Source organism: Neovison vison, chromosome 11 (genome assembly GCF_020171115.1).
Source record: "Neovison vison isolate M4711 chromosome 11, ASM_NN_V1, whole genome shotgun sequence".
Lineage (NCBI taxonomy): Eukaryota > Metazoa > Chordata > Mammalia > Carnivora > Mustelidae > Neogale > Neogale vison.
Window position 1 is genome coordinate 139,718,620 of NC_058101.1, and position 26,612 is coordinate 139,745,231.

The window sequence follows — 26,612 nt, forward strand, 5'->3', positions numbered from 1 at the left end:
ACGCTCCAGGTTATACCTGCTGTATATGTGATGTATGCAGCCTGCTGGAGTGTCCACAGATTTTGCCAGAAACCTCCGAGGTCAAAGATTCAGATCATTGCTTCAACAAAATCTGCTTCCTTCTCTCTCATCCTCTCTCCAACACACCAACACCCAAGACCTCTCTGAGTTTTTCCAGTTTTCGGTTTAGCCATGCTTTTATAAGAAACCCTTAAAAAGAAAAAAAAAGAAAGAAAGAAAAAAGAAAAGGGGAAAAAAGGAAAATAAAAGAAAGTACTTTATTACTAGCATGGAAATTGAAAGTTTTTGGCTTCTTTGCCAGAAGATGGCACTGCAAGTCATCTAACCTGGCAAATTGGAGAAAAATCTGTTTTGGTTTTTCTCCTCTTCAATCTTCACCCATGCAAAAGACTTGTTTTCCTCATTTTCCCATTTCTAGGCTAACCTCCTGTGACCCCTCCAACCCCCAGTTAGTAGGAATTTTGGTGTCACAATGCACAATAACTCTAGCTCTACCCACATACCTTGCACTGCAAAGCAACATAGGAATGTTGCCAATTGCCAATCCAAGGCAATTCTCTTTAGCTGCTTTCATGAAGAATTGCTGGTCAGATACCTCCTTAGATCATTTTTCAGGCTCCTGTCATAGACTGTTGGTGGGACTATAAACTGCAACAGTCTTTGTAGAAGGTATGCTAGCAATATGCATATCCTTTTGACTTGTTTTGCCAATTCTGTAACATACAACATGACACTCCCAGAGTGGTAGAATTGTTGGCAGAAGGGAATGGCCAATACAACCTCCAATCTCTGGTAATCTCCACCATTTGTTTGTCTGTATCTGCCACAGTAGCAGCAAGACTAGTGAACAAGCTGTTCTAGACCTGGTTGGAATAGATAAATTCTTACCACTGTGAGTTATTCTTTTTTTCCCTTCCTTGAAGGCTTAAAGATTTTGTTGGCTGCTTAGTAGGAAGGGAGGAAAACTAATTTGAGTATTGATAGAGTTTTTGTTATTAATAATTCAGCTCAGTTCTAATCAAAAGAAACTGTAATATACCGTGCACGAACCTGATGTTATTCACATAACTTATTTTGCTATGCCTCCAAATATTTCTTATATATTGAGGGCTTACTAATTTTTGTTTGGGCTAATTTCTTTTTCCAATTTTATTAAGATCTCATTGACATATAGCACTCTATAAGTTTAAGATGTACAGTTTAATGATTTAACTTACATACATTATGAAATGGTTATCACAATAAGTTTAGTTAATATCCTCGATCTCATATAAAGAAGAAAGAGAAAAATTGTTTTTCTCTTATAATAAGAACCTCTAGAATTTTTTGCCATAACAACTTTCAAATATACTATACAACAGTCTTAACTATTTAGTCATGTTGTACATTACATTTCCAGTACTTAATTATCTTATAACTGAAAGTTTATAGCTTTTGACACCTTTATCAAATCCTCCCACCCACCTTACCCTACTGAGGACTTTTTAAATGCATACTAAGATCTGTGGTCAAAAGATAAATTAAGCAATGTATAGTAGGCAGAATAATAGCCACCCAATTATGTCCCCGCCCCCGCTCCCTGGAATCTGTGAATATATTAGGTTACATGGGAAGTGAGGAAATGGAATTAAAGTTACTAATCAGCTGGCCTTAAAAGAGGGAGACGAGCCTCGATTATCTAGGTGGACCCAATGTTATCACAAGAGTCCTTAAAAATGAAAGAGGAAGGCAAGAGAGAATCAGGAGGAAATGTGACTATGTTTGAAAAAGTTCAGAATGATAGAATATGAGAAGGACTCAACTCCACTGTTGCTGGCTTTGAAGATTGAGGAGGTAGCTTGTAGAAGCTGCAAAAGACACAGAAATGGATTCTCCCCTAGAACCTCTAGAAGGAGGCTGACACCTTTATTTTACCCAGTAAGATTTGAGTTGAACTTCTAATCTACAGAACTCTAAGATAATAAATGTGTGTCAATTCAAGCTACGAAATTTGTGGGAATTTGTTGCAATAGCATATTAATGCAAACTCCTATTCTCTTAAGTCTCCAGGAGCAACGTAGATCTGGCTGACTGGTAAATTCTTTTTATTGTGTAGGAGAAGCCCACAGCTGGATCTGTAAAAACACCTTATTGAGAGTTACCTCAGCCCGAGGAAGCTCCTTCTTAACCACCTTCCCTAAAGTAAAGGATCTGGTAAGAACCCCAATCAAACAGAATCCCTTCTATAACACTTGCGGAGAAGGAATGAGATCAAGCTAAAGTATTCACATTGGGACAAATAAAGAAAATGTTCGGGCGCCTGGGTGGCTCAGTGGGTTAAGCCGCTGCTTTCTGTTCAGGTCATGATCTCAGGGTCCTGGGATCGAGTCCCGCATCGGGCTTCCCGCATCGGGCTCTCTGCTCGGCAGGGAGCCTGCTTCCTCCTCTCTCTCTGCCTGCCTCTCTGCCTACTTGTAATCTCTCTCTGTCAAATAAAAAAAAAAAAATCTTTAAAATAAAAAAAGAAAATGTTCAAGGGCATTGGTTATAGTCCTTACCACGTAAAACACCCAAGTCTGTTGAAGAGGAGATTTATCACCACCAGATTCTTCTAACAAAAATACCAAAGGAATTATAGAGAAGGTTCTTCCCCCGATGGAATCTATTGTTGTATCACCAAACTATCATGTAGCACATTGTTTAGATAGATTGCCCCGTGTCTAAAGTACTGGTTCTGACTGAATGCTGCTTATTAACTGGGAACAATTAGGAATTTGCATGTTTAGGCCTAAACTTGGAATAATTAAAACACTTTCTGAGAGTGAAGCCCAAGCAAGAGTATTTTTTGAAGCTCCCTGGGTGATTTTGAAGCAAAATGAAGGTTGAGAACTGCTGGCAAGATGGTTGTATGTTAGAAATCATGGATTTCAAAATAAACACAATCCTGTAAAGAAATAAGGTAGTGCACAGAATAAACAATATTACAGAGAACAAAATATGCAAGTTGACTCATTCTTGCCTGCTTCCAAGAGATCCTTAGGATAATCCCCAATGTAGGAACTAAAACACTACCATGAAAGGATTTAGGACTTATTAATAAAAGGATCATAGAAAGTAGCTATGATTAGTAGCTTGTGACTCTTATTTACTATCTCCAGAATCTCTGTGCTCCTTCCCCAAATTAGGCTACATATTTGCAGTGGGAGAAGAAGACATCTAATGTCTGTAAATCCCTTGTAAAATGTGTTCAGTGGTGTTCCAAGTAAAATAATATTGTGCTTGGACATTACCATGGTTCAATGAATGTTACCTTGTTAAAAGTAATGAAAGAGTCATACGAAGTTTGACTATATTGTGAGTGCCCCCATCATCACCATGAGCACAAGACCAACTCTAGCCCAGAACTGTACTGTTTGAGAATATTCGATTCCACCCTGGAAAAAAAGAAATAGGATGAGCAAAACTCACGAGTTAAGCAGAGATAAAGTTACTAATCTGTGACATATGGTGGATAGATAAAGTCAGCAGGGCATATACTTGTGAACATAGGTAGAAAAGGCTAGGAAAGACCAAGAGGTGCCCAATATTAATGAAGCACTAAGCATATGAGAGCATCTAATGTTCATTGAGCACTATATTTTCATGATACATTCAATGTTACATGAGACACTCAACATTTATGGGTCTTAATTCTGCCCTCCAGTGGTGACACTCACACTATGTCCCACATGACCTGCTCCAAAAGTGCAAAACCTTCTCACCAGGTTAATTGGCAAGCTACGGATGTGCCGAGGCACTCTTATCCCTGCATCTCTGGTAGAGCCAGAGTGTCATTGGCTTAGGCATCTTCCATCTCTGAACTTTTGCTCAAACACCAACTCTCATCCTAATTACCTCACCATCAACAGGAAGGTTAATATGCCAAAAAGAGACAGGACATATGAGCACTGCATAACCACATGTTTCAAATCATAGGTCTTTTTCTCCACTTGTACCCTATCTTAAGTATGTTAATTTTCTTTACCCCCTTGCTTCTCATGGTATGTTAGCCTTTCTGTGACCTCTGGGATTGCTTATCTGGTAGTATATTGGGGAGATATCATTGTATTAATGTGATTCACCACACGACACCAAGCACGTATAATATTTGGATATTTCTGGGACTGTGTGTTATAATGAACTTTTAAACAGTGTACCTCTTTTGCCCAATATCCTATAATTTTTAACTCTGCACTCAAAAAATACCAGTGTAGACTTTGCTGTCAACAAGGGGGAGAATCCCTAATTTTGGCAGGTCCTAAGATATGTCCTTAGAAGAATTTTTAATCTCTGGGTTTTCCATGTAAACCTGATTAGCAATTTTTGGAATATTCATTATAATAGAGTACAGTTTATTTTAATTGCAAGAAGCTAAATTTCTTGATCCTACAAAGGTCATTTGAGAGGCCCGCTGATTACTGTGTGTGTTGGGTGACAAGACCTCATTGTTCCAGGACTAGATAATGAGAATTTTGGGAGTGTTTTGCCTATGTAAGTGGCATAGCCTGAGATTCACACTTATGGAAATACGTGTGAACTCCTAGCTATAAACTTATACAAGACCTAGTGACAGGGAAGAGCAAAGGGGGTTTTGGTACAAAGTTACATTGAGAGAAACATGATTTATGGGTTGGTGCCAGCACTGAATCAGGAAGTGAATACAGTGATTTTAGTCTGTGATATTGTCAGCAGGTAGAAATGGATAAATGAACTAATAAAGCTAGTGCTTAAGCCTTTTAAGGTATAAAACCGTTTCAGGTGAGGGTAATACAAAGGGGACTTCCTTTTCCCAAAACAAAAACAAAACAAAACAAAACCCAAACCAGCTATTGTATCAGGGAAGAAAGGAGCAATCTTTCATCACTTTTGATAGGTGGCTGTGCATTTGAGAACAGTGACTCCTATCTTCCTTTATTCTTTTTTAATTGGAATGCTTGCAACTGTTATCCTCTACCAGTTCCACCATTGTATTTTGGGAATGTTGGAACGAGATAACTTGGCTCTTTAGTTTTACAGGTCTGCCAATGAGAATTAATAGATTACAACCAGGAGCCTCATCTTCATCTGATTTGGAAGAGATTTTGGAGTTTGAGCTGATGATATTTATTTTATTTTTTTTTTAAAGATTTTATTTATTTATTTGACAGAGAGAGATCACAAGTAGGCAGAGAGGCAGGCAGAGAGAGAGAGGAGGAAGCAGGCTCCCTGCTGAGCAGAGAGCCCGACGCGGGACTCGATCCTAGGACCCTGAGATCATGACCTGAGTCGAAGGCAGCGGCTTAACCCACTGAGCCACCCAGGCGCCCGAGCTGATGATATTTAGATTAAGATGAGGTTTTGTACTTCAAGCTAATGCTGTATTGGGATGAGACCAATCGGAATCTTGGAAAAAGGTGAACGTTTTTTACCTGTAAATCTTCAGGGCCTTGAGAGTAGATTGTGGTAGGCAGAATTCTGAGATGGCCTCAAGCTTCTCATGCTCTGATGTACACACCTGGTGTAATTGCCTCTCCACAGTGTGGGCTTGACCGTGAATATAGGGATTTCACTTTCATTATAAGTTTATTAGTCAATTGACTTCAAATTAATAAAAAATTAGATTATGATGAGTGTGCTTGGCCTAATTAGGTGACCCCCTAGAAAGAAGAGAGATTCAAGAGAAATTCTCCTGCTGGCTTTGAAGATGGATAAGCTGCCATGTGGAAAGAGGGCCATGGAGTTAGGAATCGAGGATGGTCTCTAGGAGCTAAAAGCAATCCTGGTCAATAACTAGTAAGAAAGCAGGGACCACAGTCCTGCAACCACAAATAAATTGCCCCAGGACCCTAAATACACCCATTTTCTGTTATGTGCAGCTAACAAAAAGGAGTTGAAGAATCTAGAATGTTGATAATGTTTATTGAGTTCTGTGTGTCTTGAAGATCCAAGCTATATATGTAAGTCAGATATTCATTACTCTTATACTGGAGGGCCCAAGAAGTGCACATAGTCAAAAGCACTTGTAATACACAGTTTAATAAAAATTTGGTAGGGAAGCAAAGTACACAGTTTTGCACATCCCCCTGTAAAACACTTGATGGCAAACTCTTTTCCAACAATTTTTTTGAAGATTTTATTTATTTATTTGTCAGAGAGAGAGAGCACAAGCAGAGGGAGCAGCAGGCAGAGGGAGCTTGATGTGGGACTTAATCCCAGGACCCTAGGATGATGACCTGAGCTAAAGGCAGGTACTTAACTGAGCCACCCAAGCATCCCTCTTCTCCAACAATTTACTCCAGTCCTTCTCTGGGGCAACCTGGCTCTTTTTCTTCCCTTTCCCCTCTCAAAAGTTGAACAAAATCCTCTTATTTCATGCCAAGTAGCTTCATGTGCTTCCCTGAATTCTGGGAACCAGCTGATACACATCTAGGGTCTTCTACCCTAAACAATTATCAAAATATCTGGCCAAGCTAAGGCAGGAATCTCTCAACAGGGCTTCTGGTGAATCAAGTTTCCTCCACATTTTTATATGTATCTTTGTAAATGCCTAGAAAGTTGCTAGGAAACTACCCCAAACATACTTCATAATATTTTTTTGTGGATAGTGAAACTAAGGTTGGTCAGGGTTTGTTTTTTTTTTAAGATTATTTATTTATTTATTTATTTGACACAGAGAGAGATCACAAGTAGGCAGAGAGGCAGGGAAAGAGTGAAGGGGAAGCAGGCTCCCTGCTGAGCAGAGAGCCCAATGCGGGGCTCGATCCCAGGACCCTGAGATCATGACCTGAGCCGAAGGCAGAGGCTTAACCCACTGAGCCACCCAGGTGCCCCCATGGTTGTTCAGGTTTTGCAGGGCATCAACTTTCAATTTGAATTTTCTGTATTGTTTCAAAATGTTTAAAGTTATTGTGTTAGCTTCCTAATACAAATACAATTATAATACAATTAGCTGCTGTAACGAAGTAACACAAACTGAGGAGCTTAAAACAACAGAAATTTATTTTCTCAGTGCTGGAGTCTAGAAGTCTGAAAATTAAGGTGTCAATAAGGTTACACTCTCTTTAAGGTTTCCAGGGAAGAATGCTTCCTTGTTTCTTCCAGCTTCTGGTAGCCCCGATTTTTCTTTAACTTTTGACAGCCTAACTTCACTCTCTGCTCCCATCTTCACATAGCCATCTTTCTGTCTTTGTCTCTCCTCTTCTTATAGGGCCACTAATTATACTGAATTAGCTCACCCTAATGACCTTACTTTGATCACATCTGTAAAGAACATATTTCCAAATGAAGTCATATTTATAGTGGGGGAGGATATTTGAGGGGACACAGTCAGCCTACAATAGCCATGACTTACTCTTTATTAAAAAAAAAAACTATTTAATGTGCAATATTCTATCAAACAATGTCGTTGGTCTCTTTAAAACATCAGTATCATGAAAAATTGGGGGAGGAACTTTGAAGATTAAAAGAGAGTTAAGAAACATACACAAGGGGTGCCTGGGTGGCTCAGTGGGTTCAAGCCTCTGCCTTAGGCTCAGGTCCTGATCCCAGGGTCCTAGGATCAAGCCCTGCATCAGACTCTCTGCTCAGCAAGGAGCCTGCTTCCCTTCCTCTCTCTCTGCCTGCTCTCTGCCTACTTGTGATCTCTGTCAAATAAAGAAATAAAATCTTAAAAAAAAATACACAAAATGCCATGCTTGAAATCTGATTGAACACTGGTCTGCAAAAAAAAAAAAAAAAAAAAAAAAAAAAAAAAGCTGTAAGGATTTGTTTAACAACTGTCAAAATTTAAGTATGGACTGGTACTAGGTATCAGGGAATTATTGCTAATTTTCCTAGTTGTGATAATGTTATTGTTCTTGTGCTGGGGAAGTTGTTATTCTTAGGAGATGCATGTTGAAGTACCTAAGGGTAAAGTGTAATGTCTGCTTCCTACTTTCCTCGCGCTTCAGGGGGAAAAAAATCACAATATAGAGAAAACAAATATAGCAGAATTTTTAAAATATGACTGACCCTGTCATGCCCATGATATGTCATATTCAGCTATTTTAACTTGAATTTAAGCATCACATAAATTTTCAGCATTTATCATATACCTTAGAGAAATGAAAATAACATCGCGTATGGGTATGCAATGTACTATTCTTTGAAGTTTTCTGGTCGTTTGGATATTTTTTTCTTTTTTAAAAATTATTTTATTGGGGCATATGGGTGCCTCAGTCATTAAGCGTCTGCCTTCAGCTCAGGTCATGGTCCCAGGGTCCTGGGATCCAACCCCGCTCCATGGGAAGCCTTCTTCTCCCTCTCCCACTGTTTGTGTTCTCTCTCCCGTTGTCTCTCTCAAAATCTTAAAAAAAAAACAACAAAAGATTTTATTTATTGACTTGAAAGAGGACAAGAGAGCATAGAGAGGGAGAGGCCAACTCCCCACTGAGCAGAGAGCCCTACATGGGGCTCAAGGGAGGCTGGATCCCAGGACCCCTAGATCATACCTGAGCAGAAGCCAGAAAATGGACTGAGCCACAGAGGTGCCCCGTGGATATTTTCATAACAACTTTGCGGGGAAAAACTACTTACAAACGAAAACTTTTCAACCATCCCCAGTTACCATGTATAAAACAAGAACTCTTTAGCCTAACTGCTGATTTCCGCATCATCACCTCAATTCATTATCCCCAGAGTACATTTTGCATATTATATTGAAGCAAGGATAACACATAACTAACTTTTGATTTCTTCCTTCCTTGCCAGAGGTTTCTATACTGTTTGCCCCTCCCCGCCGCCCCCCTACCCGCGCGTCAACTTTTTTCAAATTCCAGTTCAGATGTCAACTCCTCCGTAAAGATTTCTTCCCACATTACTCTTTCAAGAAGAGTGCTCCTTTTCTTTAACCCACTGAGCCACCCAGGCGCCCCAAGAGTGCTCCTTTTCTTGAACAGTTATTCATTATTGCACCGGAATATAAACCCCCTGAGCACGGGGGCCGGGTTTACCGAATTGGGGCTGGCACACGTTAATTTAGTAAACGTTTGCTGAAAGTAAATAAATTCAGTTCGGCCGTGTGGAATCCTCAAATTCCATGTTTTCTCCCAAACCCTTAATTTCCAAGCATTATGCTTCAAACTGCGTAATAGCTAAAACTGGGTTATCAGTTTTCTCTGTATGTAACTTTGGCACAGAACCCGCAAAGACATATGAGGCGCGGGGCGCCCCGCTGCATTCCTTGCTCGCGATTGCAAGCACAGACATCATCTGGTGCTGAAGGCCATTTCTCCCGATCTGTTTCGAAGTAGAGCTCGCGGACGGCCGCTTCAGCCTTCCGCTTTCGGGGCCGACGCTTGCCGGGACTTCACACGCTGCTCCGAGGCTCCTGCGGGCGTGGAATCGGACCACCCGAAGACGCTAGGGACCGCGCGTGCCTGCGGCCTTCCGACAATGTTCCCCCCAAGGCGGCCGTCTCGTGTCCTTTCGCGAAGTCACCAGAGGGGCAAGGAGACCAGCGTGAGTGTGACGTGAGCTAATCGCCAGGGAAAGGTTTCAACCCCAGCGCGGTCGGTCAGGGATGGCCAGCTCGCTTGGTCCCTCCTCCTGCCGGGGGCACCGGCCCGCCCACCGTTTCCACATTGCCCAATAGGCGCGGATGCGGCTTCAACCGCGGCGGGTGGGGGAGGTGTTCGGCGGCCAGACGCTGAGCGGCCGTTCACGTCAACGTGGTGACGTCACGCGTAGACGCACCTGTCGGGCTCCCCGGTGCTGCTGTTTCTCTTCACCTTCCGTGGCTCGGGGCTGGTCTGGTCCGGAACCCACAGCCCCTTTTTCACAGTCCCAGTCCGCCCGCGGCCGGGATTTGGCCTGCGTTAGGAGGGAAGAGGGTGTGGTGGGTTGAAAGGCCTTTTACTTCATTTCCGAGTTGGAGCGTGGATTCAGTTTTAGTCCTTTAAGAGGGAAGTGAGGTTGGAGATTTTTATTTTTAATTTTGGGTGGAAGCAGTTGACTTTAGGGCCCTCCAAAGCAAGCGGATTTAACTTAATGATTCTCCAGTGTTTGAAGGAGGACAAAAAAGGTCCCACCTGGCAAAATTTCTGTAACCTCTTCAGTAGAAAACCCAAGGTATCTTTTATATTGCAGTAGTTTTTGTTGTGTCGAGCTTTCTTCAGGTGGAGCTCCCAGGGTAGCTAGGTTTTTAGCTTTGAAACAGATGCAGAATCCAAAGGCAGCGCAAAAAACAGCCACCGATTTTGCTATGCCTCTGAGCTGCAAGGTGAGTTGCATTGTATGAGTGAAGATTCGTTAGCTGTTATGTTCACAAATTTTGGGTCAGCTGATGCCAGGGCTCTCGTCTTGATTGTCTTATAACAGATACCTACATGATGTCAAACCTACACGGATTAGGTATATACCCTCGGACATTCTTTTAAGATTTCGCCTACTTCCTTTAGGAACTGTTGGAGGACCTTTTAATAGAGTGCAAGTAGGTCCCAGGAGAAGATAAATATTGAACTCAGAGAGTGGGTTTTACCTTTGCTAAAATTGCCCAAATATAATACTGTTTTTCTATCTGTAGTCTAAATTTATGTTATATCAAGACATAATTTGTGTATATGTGTAACATTTGTGTTTTGATCTTAAACTTCGATTAGAAACTACCTTAGAATCTCAAATAATTTCCCCATATAATAGGCTTTATTTGTATAGTATTTAAAAGTGGAACACAGGAAGTTAATTACTTATTATACATATGTATAAGATTTCTGAAATTTCTTTTTCTTTTGGAGGGAAAAAAACCCTTTATTTATAAGAATTGAATCAACCATTTTCTTTCCTTTTTTTTTTTTTTTTTTCTTTTTGGTAATTCAGAAGTTCACTATATAAACTTTTTTGATCCGTGCAATTAAGTTAATGCAGCATCATTGTGGCTTGTGTCATTGATTGTTGAAACTTTCCAGAAATGCTTTGCATTTCATCTCTGAACAGTTTAATTTAATTTACAAGATTCTCTTCTTGACGAGGTCGGTATGGAAATAGTTTAACTGATGTCAGTCAATTTTATGTGCCTTTGTGAGTCACTAGAAAATACTATCTGTGTAGCTCAAGAGTACCTGTAAGAGTGCTAATGTATATATTGTTGATTTTCATCTTAAAAGGTGCTGGTGATTGTTGCTACATAGTGTGGCTTAAAAACCAGGTGTGTGTCTTACAGATACTTTCTCAAATTGAGTATGCTTTTATGACCTCTGGTTGATAGGAACAGCCACTATTTGCAGAATCCATGCCATCACCCTCCCACACCCTACCTCCCACACTCTTCAAAGATTGATTCTTTGCTTGGAAAATGTGTCAAATGATTTTAAGAGGTCAATATAACTATATAGTACTTATATTTTGGAAATTGTGTCTTAAGCATGTGTTTCCAATCATACATAGTTCATTAAGAATGTAAAAATCCAACTTGGTAATGGGTATATACAGTTCAGTGGAAAAGATTTGCTGAGATTATGGTTTTATGTTAATAAATCAACTATTTTCCAGGTTGTATTGGTGGTAGGCTTTCCATTTCCTGTTCTGTAACATGTTGGTAATAATTTTCAGACCACTCAGGGAGCCAGATTTGATCTCTGTGGTGGGTCAGATATCAAAGCAGTATCCTGTGGCATTTGGCCACTCTCACTGCTTTGTAGAACTTTCATCGGAGTTTTTAGTGAAACTTATCAGCAGTGATGTAACACATATAAATGTTAATATTTATTACGTGATTTCTGTGGTTTTGGATCATTTGTGTTTTTTTGTGGATTATCTCAATTATCACACCAACCCCAAGAAACTGGTATTTTGTTTTCCTGTTGTACAGATGTGGAAACTGAGGCACAGAGGATTTAATTAACTTGCCCAAGTTCTTAGTAAGTGTCACAACCGGTAGTATCATTTCAGAGCTCTTGCTCTCAATAGCTGCAGTGTATTTCATGTAAGACTAGTTAAAATGTTAGAGGAAAAGTTAGGATGAGAGATAGGGTACCGTCAGTTCATTTATTTTTCAATTATAAAAATAATTAAAAATTACAGAAACTGGAAAATTTTTGAAACCTTCATTCTATTCTAATAAACTTTTTTTGTGTGTTTTCTCATACTCACACTCATATTTGTATATAGACATTGTGGCTATGATTTGTGTTGATTTTTAAGGATGAAATTTTCTTCACTTAAGTATAAATTGTAGGATCAACCCATGTGGGGAAACTGCTCATTTGCATTGCTAAATACAGAGATTTGGTCTGCGTCTTTGACTGGAACCAGTTAAATAAATATATTCTTTGCCCTTTTGAGAAGTGGTTGAACAGTTTGTCTTGTACAATTATGAAAATTACTTAGTTTTCAAAGAGTAAGTCTTCCACATCATCTTTTTGTTGGATTATTGTTTGCCTTTCATTTTTTTTATAGTCTAAGCTTATATTTTTAAAATTTTTTTCTGTTTTTCTTTTTGTTTTTACTTCTAAAGTTATCTAGTATTTTTAACTTTTGAATGGCTCCAAAATTTCTTACGAATCTAGGAAACTTTCTTTAGAGAAAACATCTGCTTCTTTTAGAGGGTTATTCATTTAATACTTTTTTTGAAGAAAAACATAAGCACAACAATTTTGACATGGAGCTAACTTAATAGTAGAGACAAAATATCAAGTTATTACTGCTTTTGGGAGAAATCAGTTTCATTATTGTTATATCTTGTATGTGGTGACAATTTGTATCAGAATAAATACTTTATTACTACTGCAATGTTCTGACCTAAGTTTTGTGATGTTGTATGGAGTAGAGGGGTCATTCTTTGGTAAAGTAAATTTGAGAAACTTTTCATAAATTTTGGTCGCGCAGTTAGTGTTTACCACAGATTTTCTCAAGAGCCTTTCCTTGCTGTTAGCCATTACAGTTCTAGAATGGGGTCTGCTCTGTTAACCAAACTTACTTGACTGTGAAATCTTTTACTGGACTTGTATTCTGTGCACATACTCATCTTCAGATAATTTTGTTGGCTTCTTGGCTCCATAGCTTGATTCATGCCAGTAGTTTTGCTTCCGTTAACTTCTCCATGTCTGCCCCATAAAATCCCACTTATCTTTTAAGGTCAAACTCAAGTGTGACCTTGAGTCAAGTGACTCCAAAGAATGCTTCTCACCACCAGTCACACTGGGATGAGAGCTATTTCTTTTCGAGCTCCTATAACACTACTGCTATTTTCTGTGACATCTCTCTTGTATTGCTTTTAATTGTATGGCTATACATTACCTTCTGGGAAAGTATTACAGCATCCCTTTTGAGGACTGTATGTAATGCAGTTTATGTTGAACTTGACTGAAAGCTGTAGGACCTATGCAATCATGATGCCACTAATCAATAAAAATTGTGTTTAGGTGCACCTGGCTGGCTCTGTCAGGAGAACATTGCTTCATTTTGATTGTTGACCAGTACTTAGCAATATTTAGAATATGTATAGGAGATGCTTAAAGTATTAACATGAAAAGGCTCCTTACACACAAGTGGTTAGATCAGTCAGCGTTTTATTTCTCTGCCATCATTGCTTGTGAAACTGTTGTCTGTCTCTCTAGTTACTAATATTTGGGATTTTCTTTCCTTTTTTCACTGAGATTGTGCCTTTTCTTCTGTTTAGCTTACCAGTCAGCCAGAGAGCTGACTGATAACGGCTTAGAAACTTAGCCTTGGTCCTTAGCCCTACCTAGTCTCCCTTACTAGAGAGGCAAAACCTTTTTGGGAGCTATGGAAAATTGGTGTACCTACTTCAGGCTGTGTGAGTCCCTTAGCCACAGATTTACAGAGTCTTCCTATTTCTGCTTCCACCCTCCAGTTCTGGTGGGGTTCTACTTAGTGTTTGGAATTTGGGTTCTAGATTTTTGAACTGAATGAAGGTAACTATTCCCTTCATTGTAGTCTGGCCCAACAGAACTGAAGTCAAAATGTGTAATCCTATAGTTGGGAAGAACACTCCTGTCTTGAGTCCCATAAGATGTAGGAGACTAAAATTTGTTTCTTCCAGCTGTTTTGAATCAGTCAAGTCAGAAACCTAGCAGATATCTTGGGTTTTTTCTTCACTGTTCCTCACAATTTATTAGTTAACCTTGTCCTCTTAAATATTTCTCAGAATTCTTTTGACTCCATATTGTGATGTCTTACGTTATTTATGCCTTCAGTATCTCATGTTTAGGATTGTTCAAGGTTCTACTGGAATTAGAGTCACCTGACTTCCCTTTCAGTGTCTTGCTCTTCTGTCTTCTATACTGGGGCTACTGATGGCTTGCTAAAATTCAGTTGGTCATGTGGTTTGTCTTAAAAACTCTTAATGGTTTCTCATGTGTATAAATGAGTAAATAAGTTCCTTTGCACAATGTATGAGCTCTTCCCTTTCTGATCTGGCCTGTGTCCGCCTCTCCAGCTACTCTCTTGTTACTTACCTCTTATTTAAGCCACCCAAGCAGGTTTTGTTACTATGCTGCTGTGTTTTCGCATGTACTTTTTTTCCCCGTCTGTAATGACTTTTCACCTTATAGTTAGCCCAGTTCACTCATCCTAATCCTTCAATACATAGCTTAAACATTCCTTTATTAAATGTTCATAGACTTTTCCAGGTAGCATACTTATGCCTTTTTAGTGTTGTCCACATACCTTGTATATTTCTCTCCTTTGATATTTGTCATACCATACTGTAGTTATTTATATATCTTTTACCTTCACTGCTTTGGGAATAGGGACCAAATTTTACTCATTACCCCAGTACCTGGTTTTGTGCCTGGTACGTGATAGGTACTGAGTAAATGGTTTTTGGATAAATTAATAATCTGACAGCTAATTTTGGCTGTGAGGGAGATGATGATCCTACAAGCTGAGAGAGGGAGTGTAGGAGGACAAGCAAGTTTGGGGCAAATATTTATTCAGCTTCAGTTTTGTTGAGTTAGAGTTTACATATAGCATCCAAGTAGAGATGCGCTATTTGTTTGTTACCAATTTTTATTTATTAATCGTATAAATTTTAACTGCTCCAGCAAGATTTTGTAGATATAGATAAGATTATAAAATTTATATGGAAAGGCAAACTAGAACAGCTAAAGCAATTCTGAAAAATAAGAATAAAGTGTGACAAATTAATCTGTCCAGTTTCTAGGCTTATTTCAGAGCTAGAGTAATTGAGTCTGTGGTATTGTTGTAGGTATAGACACATAGATCAGTGGAACAGAACATAAAACTGTGAAATAGACATACACAAATATGCCCAACTAATTTTTGACAAAGGCAAAAAATAATCAGTGAGAGAACTTTTTTTTAAAAAAAGATTTTATTTAAAAAAAAAAATAAAAAATAAAAAAAGATTTTATTTATTTATTTGACAGAGATCACAAGTAGGCAGAGAGGCAGGCAGAGAAAGGGGGAAGCGGGTTCCCTGCTGGCCAAAGAGCCCGATGCGGGGCTCGATCCCAGGACCCTGGGATCATGACCTGAGCCGAAGGCAGAGGCTTTACCCACTGAGCCACCCAGGTGCCCCGAGAAAGAACTTTTTTCAGCAAATGCTGTTGGAACAATTGGATATCCAAATTTAAAAGAAAGGACTTCAACCTATGCCTTAACACCATATATAAAAACTCATGCCAAATGGATCATGGGCTTACAAATAAAATATAAAACTGTAAAAAATTGAGAAGAAAATCTTTGGGAGGTAGATTTTTTAAGGTGTTTTTATTATTATTTTTTATTTGACGGACAGAGAGATCACAAGTAGGCAGGCAGGCAGAGGGGGAGGGGGAAGCAGCCTCCCTGCTGAGTAGAGAGCCTGATGCAGGGCTTGATCCCAGGACCCTGAGATCATGACCTGAGTCGAAGGCAGAGGCTTAACCCACTGAGCCACCCAGGCGCCCCTAGGTATTCTAGATAACACCAAAAGTATAATCCATAAAGGAAAAATTGACAAATTGAACTTCATCAAAGTTAAATCTTTTTGCTCTGTGATAGACCCTATCAAAAAGAAGAAAGTCAAGGGCACTTGGCTGGCTCAGTCGGTGGAGCATGCAACTCTTGATCTCAGGGTTGTGAGTTTGAGCCCTATGCTGGGTGTAGAGGTTACTTAGTAAAAAATAAAAATAAAAAAAATAAATAAAGTCAAGCTACACAGTGGGAGAAAATATTTGGAACAACATATCTGACAAAGGACTAGCATCTAGAATATATATTCTAAAGTATAAAACTTAACAGTAAAAAAAGCTATCCAATTAGAAAATGGGCAAAATGTATGAATAATCAATTCACTGAAGAGATTAGACAGAGAGCAAATAAGCACATAAAAAGATGTTCAACGTGATTAGCCATTAGGGAAATGCAAACTAAAACTACAGTGACTATCACTACACACCTATCAGAATGGCTAAAATAAAAAGTGGTGATGGGGCGCCTGGGTGGCTGAGTTGTTAAGCATTTGCCTTTGGCTTATGTCATGAATTGTGCCCGGGAGTCGGTGTCCTTGCTGAGTGGGGAGTCTGCTTCTCCCTCACCATTTGTCTCCCCCATTCCCACCTCATGCTCCCTGTCACAATGTGCTCTCTGTCTCTCTAATAAAATCTTTAAAAGAAATGGTGGCAGTGGGAAGTGCTGGCAAGGATGTGAAGAATCCAGATCACCCATATATTTATTGTTGGTGGGAATGTAAAACTGGTAGTTCCTTAAAAAACTAAACAGTTCCTTAAAAAAACTAAACATGCAGTTACCATATGACCCAGTTTTTGCACACTCTGACTTTTGTCTCAGAGAAATGAAGAGTTAAGTTCACACAAAAACCTGTGCATGGATATTTATAGCAGCTTGATTTGTAATACCCAAAACCCAGAAAAGAGCCAGATACTCTTCAGTGGGTGAATGGTTAAACTATGGTATAGCCATACTGTGGAATATTACTCAGAAATAAAAAGGGAAGAACGGTTGCTACATATATAACAACATAGGTGAATCTCGAGAGAATTATGGTGAGTGCAAATAGCTAATCCCCAAAAGTTACATACTGTATGGCTACATTTATATGACATACTTGAAATGGCAAAATTCTAGGAACAGAAAATAGATTATGGGTTGCCAGGGGTTAAGGAGAGGTGGTGGTAGGGTTGGAAGAAAGTAGGTGTGGCTATGAAAGGGTGACATGAGGGATGCTGTGGTGATGGACATGCTCTGTATCTTGAGTGTACTATCAGTGTCGGTATTTAGATTGTGATATTGTTCTGTAGTTTTTCCAGTGGTGGAAATTGAGTAAAGGGTACGCAGGATATCCTTGTATGATTTATTACAACTGCATGTGAAATCACAATTACTTCAAAAAGTTTGATAAAATAACATGGAACACCTAATATATGCCAGGTGCTGTGCTAATGACCATCAAATATACAATGCTGAACAAAAATTGACACCTTGCCAGACCTTATGATATATATTGTAGTTGGGAAGACGCTAATTAAATAGTCACATAAATAAGTATAATATATTACAACTGTAGTAAGTGATACAAAGGAGAGATCTAAGAACTAACAATGAAAATTTGACCTACTCAGGGAAAATTTGCCCAGGTAGTAAGTAGGTCAGGGAGGCTTTCCTTACTAGTTCTGTGACTTTGTGTAAATTATTTAAACTCTGTGCATCAGTTTCCTCATCTGTTAAATGAGTATAATAATAGTACCTAAGCTTTAGGATTGTGATTGTATTTAATCCAGCTATAAACTGAGTAAATTTGTGTCATGTTTAGGATGGTGTCATACATATAGTGAACTCTGTTTAAGAGTTTGTTAAATAAAGATACAGTTCATATGAGATCTGAAGAATGCATAGGAAGGTTGGTTGGATGGCAAGGAGAGGGTTTATTCCAAGTTAAGAGAGCTGTAAGACAGGAAACAGCCTGGTAGGACTGAGACGAAGATCGGTGAGTCCAGAGTACTGCAAGAAGTACACACTTCAAAATGAAGCTATAGAACTAGGCAGAGGCCAGGCTGCATAGGGTCTTGCCTGCTGTGTTTAAGAGTTTGATAAGGTTGGTGAGAAGTGATTAGGACTTTAATCCGTGGAGTGGGGAGAGATTACTCATCAGACTTGCTTTTAGAAAAGACAATGCTGGCTGCAATATGGAGATCAGATTAGAGGGGGTCAGGATCATTGTATGTTGTGATCATTTAGGAATTTACTGCAGTAGACCAGGCTTTATCCCTGGAGATTTTCATAGGTTATTTCTAATCTTTAGAACTGCAAGAATACATTTGCAGGCTACTCTGTGTCTATTATGCTTTGAAATGATTTCAAATAAATTTTTTGGCAATTAAAGAGGAAAAGATGATTTTGTAGTATTTTCAATATTTTTTTAAGATTTTATTTATTTGACAGAGAGAGAGATCACAAGTAGGCAGGGAGGCAGGCAGAGAGAGAGAGGGAGAAGCAGGCTCCCCGCTGAGCAGAGAGCCTGATGTGGGGCTCAGTCCCAGGACCCTGGGATCATGACCTGAGCTGAAGGTAGAGGTTACCCCACTGGGCCACCCAGGCGCCCCTTCAATATTTTTTTTTAAGATTTTATTTATATATTTGAGAGAGAGAGAGCATGAGAGGGGAGGGTCAGAGGGTGAAGCAAACTCCCCGCTGAGCAGGGACACCCCCCCCGATGCAGAACTCGATCCCAGGACCCTGAAATCAAGACGTGAGCAGTTGCTTAACCCACTGAGCCACCCAGGCGCTCTTCAGTATTTTTAATATGCATAATTTCAGCTGCAATATTATGGTTTAAATCAATTTCTGTGAGCAAGCCTGGGAATTGAGTTTAGAACTTAAAAAGAATTATTACTGGTATCTAGAGTTCTTCTGTGCATTTCCTTTATGCTCCCATAGAATTTTGGATATCATGGAGCAGTGCTGTTCAGTACAAGTATTTGTGCTGCACATGTGAGCCACATGTAATTTCATTTTTTAAGCCGTATTAAAAAGGTAAAGAGAAAACTGACTAATTTTAAGTCATGTAACTCAAAGTATCTGAAGTATTATTTCAACATGGAATCAACATAAAAATTATTAGCAGAATATTTGACATTCTTTTTTTGCATTAAGCCTTAGAAATCTGGTAGGCATTTTACCTTTGAGCACATCTCAGTTTGGACTAGCCATGTTCCAAGGCTACTGACAGTGATTGGTGTACAGCTCTGTGGGTTCCTAGGTTTGTAAGAATAGTTTTTTTTTTTTAATTATCAAATTTGTAGAAATAACCCATCCAGCCCCGAGTTTAATAGACTTTTGGAACAGAGTTGGTTGCTTTTATTATAAAGGTGTGGGGGATAGATGTCTCAGAGATATTGGTGAAATTAAGTTTGTTTGTTTTTTTTCCCCAGAGTGGAGAGAGTGAGAGGGGGGGTTGGGGGTGGGGAGGGGCAGGCAGAGAATTTTAAGGAGGCTCCTTGCCCAACTCAGTCTCACAACCCTGCAGTCATGACTTGAACCGGAATAGGCGCCCCATGCTTCACCCACTGAGCTACCCAAGCACCCCGAAATTAAGTTTTAAAAACATTTTGAAAGAATTAAGTTGTCAGTTATCACTAATGGTTTTTGAGGCACTTTTAAGAATAAATGGAAGAGATATCTTGGAACTTGCTGTTTGAGGTCCCAGTACACAGACATTTGTAATTATTTTAGAGAGATTTTTTAGTGATGAAAAAATTGTAGCCTCCAACTAATGTTTATTGATGTGTGTTATCACATGTCTTAAAGCCCTTCTAGTCTGATCATGAGGTAAAGAAGTGAAGAATAGAATCCTTGTATTTTTTCCAAAATCTTAACATATGTTGCTTTGATACATCAAAATTAAAAGGATTCTTGGAATTATTCATGCTTATTTTTTTAAAAGATTTTATTTGACACAGAGAGAGAGAACACAAACAATGGGAGTGGCAGTCAGAGGAGAGGGAGAAGCAGCCTCGATGTGGGGTTTGATTCCCGGACCCTGGGATCATGACTTGAGCCAAAGGTAGATGCTTGCTGACTGAGCCATCCGGGTGCCCCTATTCATGCTTATTTTTTAAAAGGCTTTTGGGTATTAACTCAAGAGCCACAATATTTAATTTGATTGCCTCTATGGACACTGCAAAGTTCTTAGCATGAGCAGTTGTTTTCATACTATTCTGTTTTAACATTTACCTTAAACATAAAACTCTTGCTTTAATCATGTTCTGACAAATATATCGGTAAGTTATAATAGGCTGCCTTTGGTAGAGGTAACCCTAGAACATTAATGATGCAGTAATGCAAAGCAGCTAAGTTTTTCTTTGTAATCTATGTGCTGGTTTTTGGTTATTCTCCCATGACCAGATTAATATTGTTGTAGAGAGCATTTGTTTATTGAAAATTGAATACATTTCTCTTTTTTACCTTATTGACTGATTAACAATTGGACGTTTTGACATTTGCTATTTGTATATTATGTGCCAGATGCTGTGAATAGAAACATGCTCTTGAGGAGTATTCAAAACTTCACCTTCTCTAAAGTAGTCTTTAAGTTAAGAAATTTATAATAATAAATCTGTTAAAAATAGTTTTGGGCAATATTTTTTTTTTCTAAAAAGAAGTATAAAATCTTTACAAATAATTTTTAATTGTTGTAGCTCTTTGAGGTTATTTTTCCCTGTGCAGAAGGATGGTTTACTAAGGACAAGAGATTGTCTTAAAACACTTCAAATCCTCAGTGTAGAATTCAGCACTAGAATTGGAGTATGTTTAGTGCCATTACCTTTTATTTTCATAGGTAGTTATTATGACATATTCTTGTTTTACAAGGCTTACTGGTTTGACTGCTTTTCTAACTGTATCTTTCAAGTCCCACACATGAACCTTTCAAGGCTATTGCTAATATCTTGAACTCTCATTTAGATGTTGAGCAGATAAGGTATATTTAAAAAAATCAAACTATTTAGGAGTCATATTGTTTTTAGAGAGTAAGAACAATGAAAACAAGCATTTTTGGTATTATTGCTTTGAAAAAAATGAAAATTATTGCTTATTATATTTTCTATGGCTGATACTTGACAATGGACTCTGAAGATTTAAATTTTATAATAATGAAAGGAGAATGAAATTAATACTAAAAAATTTACAGCATTTTAAAATTAGTACTTCCATCTGGCAAAATACTCAAAAGGGACAAAAGAGTCTCCCTTTTGGACCTGGTACTTCAGTCATTTTTTCCTTTCTCCTGTAGGCAACTTTCTTGGAAATCACTCCAGAGATAGTCTGTATGTACACAAACAGTTATACACTATATTTCTTCCTCTCCTCTCCCCGACTCCCCTGCCTTTTTTGGATAAGAAACCCTCACATATATTGTAGTATATCTTAAACAATTTATACTTAAAAAAAAAAAAGATTTATTATTAGAAACAGAGAGCATGCATGTGCATGCTCGAGGTCATGCAAGTGGGGAGGGGGGCATAGGGAGAGGGAGAGAGAATCCCAAGAAGACTTCCCTGCTGTGTGTGGAGCCCAATACCTGCTCAGTCTCATGATCCATGAGATCATGACCTTAGCCAGAATCATGAGTTGCACACTTAATTGACTGAACCTCCCAGGTATCCCACTTCTTTGTACTTTTACATTTTAAAAAATATTTATTTAAAGATTTTATTTATTTCAGACAGAGAGCAGGGGGAGAGGCAGAGGAAAAGGGGGATGGGCAGAGGGAGACTACTAGCTGAGTTGGGAGCCTGATGCAGGGCTTGATCCCCAGACCCTGAGATCATGACCTGAGCTGAAGGCAGATGCTTAACGAACTGAGCCACCCAGGTGCCCTTCTCTGTACTTTTTTAACTAAACAGTTGATCTTGCAGATTGTTTTATGCCACTTCCCAGAGAAATCCATTCCTTTTTGTAGCTGCATAGTGAGAATGGAATTATTAAATCATCCCAAAAGACATAGAGTTAGCTGTTAGTTGTTGTTACAGTGAATGACCTTAATATTTTTTTAAATATAGAAATCAGAAGTTTCTTTTTGTCCTGTTAAGGTAGGTGGTTTTCATTAGATATTGGGAAAATGTTAAAACCATTTTTTTCTTCTTTTTTCAGATAATCAGACAGCTAAATGGAGTCTGAGCAGCTGTTCCATAGAGGATACTATAGAAACAGCTACAACAGTATAACAAGTGCAAGTAGTGATGAGGAGCTTTTAGATGGAGCAGGTGTTATTATGGACTTTCAGACTTCTGAAGATGACAATTTGTTAGATGGTGACACAGCAGTTGGTAAGTTTGGCATTACAGCTTTTAATATTTTTGGCAATTAATGTCTAATAAATTATACATTGTTGCAGTTGATTTTTTGGGTACCTTTTTATTTTTTAATTGAGTTGATTCATATAACATAAACAACCATTTTAAGGTGTTCAGTTCAGTGGCATTTAGCACATTCCTGTTGTGCAACTACCACTTTTATCCAGTTCCAAAACATTTTCATTAGCTCAAAAGAAAACCTTATAAAAAAAAAAAAAGAGGGAGAGAGAAAAAGAAAACCTTGTATATGGGTAAGCTTAAAAATTTAAGTGTAACATAGTATGGAGATGTATACAACTATAATTGGGATCCTCAGAGAAATAGAACCTAATAGCATATACATAGAGATATCCAGAAAGAGATTTCTGATGAAAGATTGCCTCACCTGATTGTAGAGGCTGAAGCCTACAATCTGTCATCTGTGAATTGAAAGCCCAGGAAAGCTGGTGATATAGTTTTAGTCTAAACCCAGGGACCTGAGAACCAAGGTAGCCAGTGGTGTAAGTTTCAAAGCTGCAGATCTAGAAGTACTGATGTCTGAAGGCAGAAGATAGATGTTTCATCCAGCAAAGAGCTGTTTCACCTTTCCTCTCCCTTTTGTTCTATTGAGATTCTCAACTGATTGGATGATGCTTACTTGCCATTGGTTAGGTCACCTTTTTTAAGTCTACTGAGTCAAATACTAATCTCTTCTGGAAAGACCCTCACAAACATACCTATAAATAATGTTTTACCAGTTATCTGGGCATCCCTTTGCTCAATGAAGTTGACATATAAAATTAGCCATCATAACAATCAGCAGATCTTATGTGTAGAAATTATACAAAGTGAACATATGGTTATTTTTATCCCTCAATCGAAAAATAAAACATTACCTGTTCCTTCAGAATTCTCCCTTGTTTCCCTTCCAATTTCAAAGGTGACTATTATTTTGACTTCTATTGGTATTTAAACGTTATATAAATGGAATTATACTATTTATACTCTATTGTGTCTGGTTCATTTATGTTTTGAGATTCATCTATGTTGCTGAGTATAGCAGTAATTATTTTCATTGCCATGTAGTATCTCATTGTGTAAATATGCTGCTGTTTTTCTGTTCTATTCATCATATATTGTTGGCGGATATTTAGTTTTTTTTTCCTTTCAGATTTTGGTCACTAATAATGCTGTTATTATGAATTTTCACGTATGTGTATTTTAGCACACATAATATTATTCAAATCTGGGGGGTTTATACCCTGGAATGGAATTCTTAGGTGATAGGGAATGTGGATCTCAGTAGTACTAGCTCCTGTCAAAGATAGTTTCAAAGTAGTTATAGCATGTTCATTATACCAGGTGTGTGTGAGAGTTCTAGTTCCTCCCCATCTTCACTAATACTTGATATTTTTAGTTTTAAAAATTTTGGCTATTCTAGTGTGGGTGCAGTATTCTCACATTTCGGGTTTATTTTACATTTGTCTGAAGACTTAGGAGTTTAAATACCTCTTTTGCATGTTTATTGGATTTTTAGATTGCCTCTTTAGTCTTATTGCCTATTTTATGAGTTCTTTATGCATTCTTATTAAGAGTGCTTTATCAGATGTATGTATTGCAGATGTCTTTTCTTGCTCTGGCATGCCTTTTCACTTTCTTAATGTAATCTTTTGATGAAGATGCCATCAATTCTGATAAAATCCAGTTCATCTTTTCCTTTATTTTTGTCTTTTTGTGTTCTGTTTAAGATCTCTTTCCATACCTCAAGGTCATGAAGGAATTAGCTGATTTTCTTCTGGAAGTTTTATTTTTTGTGCCTTTCACATTTAGATTTATCATCTACCTTGCCACTAATTTTTATATGTGATATAAGTTAAAGATTTAGATTCATTTTTTTCCCATATGGATAACTAGCTTATCCAGCACTATTTATTGAAAAGACCTTCCATTCTCCTGTGTACTGCGGTGACATCTTTATCATCTATCAAGTGGATATATTTCTGTAGATTTATTCTGGACTTTCTACTCTGTTATGTTGAAATATTTTTATTTCTTTATGCCAGCATATATATTAAGTTTTGTTTTTCACTTTGGTCTTTTATTGTCCTGTAGACCATGTAATGTAGTCCATTTACATTTAATGTAATCACCGATACAGTTGAGCTCAAATCTGTTGTTTTTGTTTCCTGTTTGTCATGGCCCTTCTTTTTCTCTATTTCTTTTCTTCTCAGTACTTTGTTAGTTACACAATGTCTTGTATTTTGTTTGGTGCATTACTCTAGAAATTATAACATGCACTCTTGACTTTTTAGTTCTATAAAATTAGTACTTTTACCACTCTATGTAGAATGCAAGGACCTTAGGATATTTTACTTCATTTTATCCCCCCTCCCACTTTTTGTGCTATTGTTGTTGTCTGTTTTAATTTTGCATATATTTTATATTTCACAAGACATTATTGTTTTGTGTCAGTGACTATTTATTTATTCAAGATTTTATGAGAGAGAGAGAGAGAGACCACGTGCACACAAGCAGCGGGAGGGACAGAGGGAGAGGGAGAAACAGACTCCCCACTGAGCAGGGAGTACTGTAGGGCCTCATCCCAGGACCTTGGGATGGTAACCTGAGCCAAAGGCAGATGCTGTATGGACTGAGGCACCCAGGCACCCTGTTAGTGTCTATTTAGATTTAGCTGCACCCGTTTAGATTTAGCACCCTGTTAGTGTCTATTTAGATTTAGTCTTTACTTTTTCTGTTGCTCTTCATTCTGTATTGCATTTTCATGTTTCGGTCTGGATTAGTTATCTTTCTGCCTGAACAACTCTCATTAGGATTTCCTTTCATTACTATTAACACTAAGTTCAGTCAGTGTTTGTGAAAGTTTTTGTTTCCCCTTTATTTTTGTAGGATATATTTGCAGTTATATATTTCCAGATTTATAGTTCTTTTCTGATTTTATTTATTTGACACACAGAGAGAGCATATGAAATAGGAAGGGGCAGCAGCAGGCAGAAGGAAAAGTAGGCTCCTGGGGAGTAGGAAGCCCACTGTGGGGCTTGATCCCAGTACCCTGGGATCATGACCTGAGCTGAAGGCAGATGGTTAACCAACTGAGCCATCTAGGCATCCCCGTAGTCATTTTATTTCTTTTTTTAAAATTTTTTAATAATTTTATTTATTTGAGAGAGTGAGAGAGCTTGTGTGCATGCAAGAGAGAGAGAGCAGGAGCATGAGAAGGGGAGGGATAGAGGGAGAGGAAGAAAGAGGCTTCCTGCTAAGTAAGGACTCTGGGATCATGACCAAAGGCAGATGTTCAGTGGGCTGAGCCACTGAGGATTCCCCTATAGTCATTTTCTTTGAACACTTTAAAGATAAATTCTTGTGTCATTTGCCTTCCATTATTTCTGTTGAGAAGTCAGCTATTGGTCTAATTTTTTCCCTTTTTGCTGCTTTTAAGAGTTTTTTCTTTGTTTTGGGTTTGGTTTTGAGAAACGTAACCAGGGCTGCCTAAGTGTGGTTTTCTTTGTATTTATCCTGTCTGGGGTTATTAGAGCCTCTTGAATTGTGACTTGATTTTTATTTTTCCTTTTTTTTTTTTTTTTAAATCTTTGGATAATTTTGAGCAGTGAATCCTCAAGTCTTGTTTCTGCCTTTCTTTCTGCCATCTCCTTTTAGGACTCCAGTTACATGTGTTAGATCTTTTCTCTCTGAGATCCTTGTGTTTCTTAGGCACTCCTCTTAGGCACTTTGTTTTTGTTTTTTTAATCTTTTTTTTTTTCCTTTTCATTTGGATATTTTAACTCATTTGGGTAAATACCAAGGAATGTAATAGCTGGATCATATGGTAAGAGTATGTTTAGTTTTATAAGAAACTGCGAAATAGTCTTTTAAAGTGGTTGAACCATTTGCATTCCCACCAACAGTGAATGAGAATGTTCCTATTGCTCCACGTACATGTCACATTTGGTATTGTCAGTAGTTTGGATTTTAGTTGTTACAATATGTATGTAGTGGTATCTCATTGTTTTCTATCAACTTTTGAATTTCAGTTATTTTTCAGCCATCACATTTCGATTTGATTAATTTCCTATAAATTGCTATACTCTGGTAGAAATTCTGTTTTTTTTTTTAAACATATTGATTACTTGTTTTTTTTTTTAATTTTATTTATTTATTTGACAGACAGAGATCACAAGTAGGCAGAGAGGCAGGTAGAGAGAGAGGGAGGAAGCAGGCTCCCTGCTGAGCAGAGAGCCCGATGCAGGGCTCGATCCCAGAACCCTGAGATCATGACCTGAGCCA

At 38.2% G+C, this 26,612-nt stretch overlaps 1 protein-coding gene across 3 annotated transcripts in view; it reads left to right on the plus strand.

Moving 5' to 3' along the window:
• The first annotated feature begins 9,768 nt into the window (after positions 1-9,768).
• Positions 9,769-26,612, plus strand: part of CLCN3 (chloride voltage-gated channel 3) — a 99,411-nt gene continuing 82,567 nt past the window's right edge. The window contains exons 1-2 of one of the 3 annotated variants that reach the window (XM_044224838.1): positions 9,769-10,276; positions 22,129-22,304. In XM_044224838.1, the coding sequence (XP_044080773.1) occupies positions 22,145-22,304 (160 nt within the window). In that variant the 5' untranslated portion in view covers positions 9,769-10,276; positions 22,129-22,144. The remainder of the gene's footprint in view (positions 10,277-22,128; positions 22,305-26,612) is intronic. The other 2 variants (XM_044224834.1, XM_044224835.1) reach the window with 2 other exon arrangements.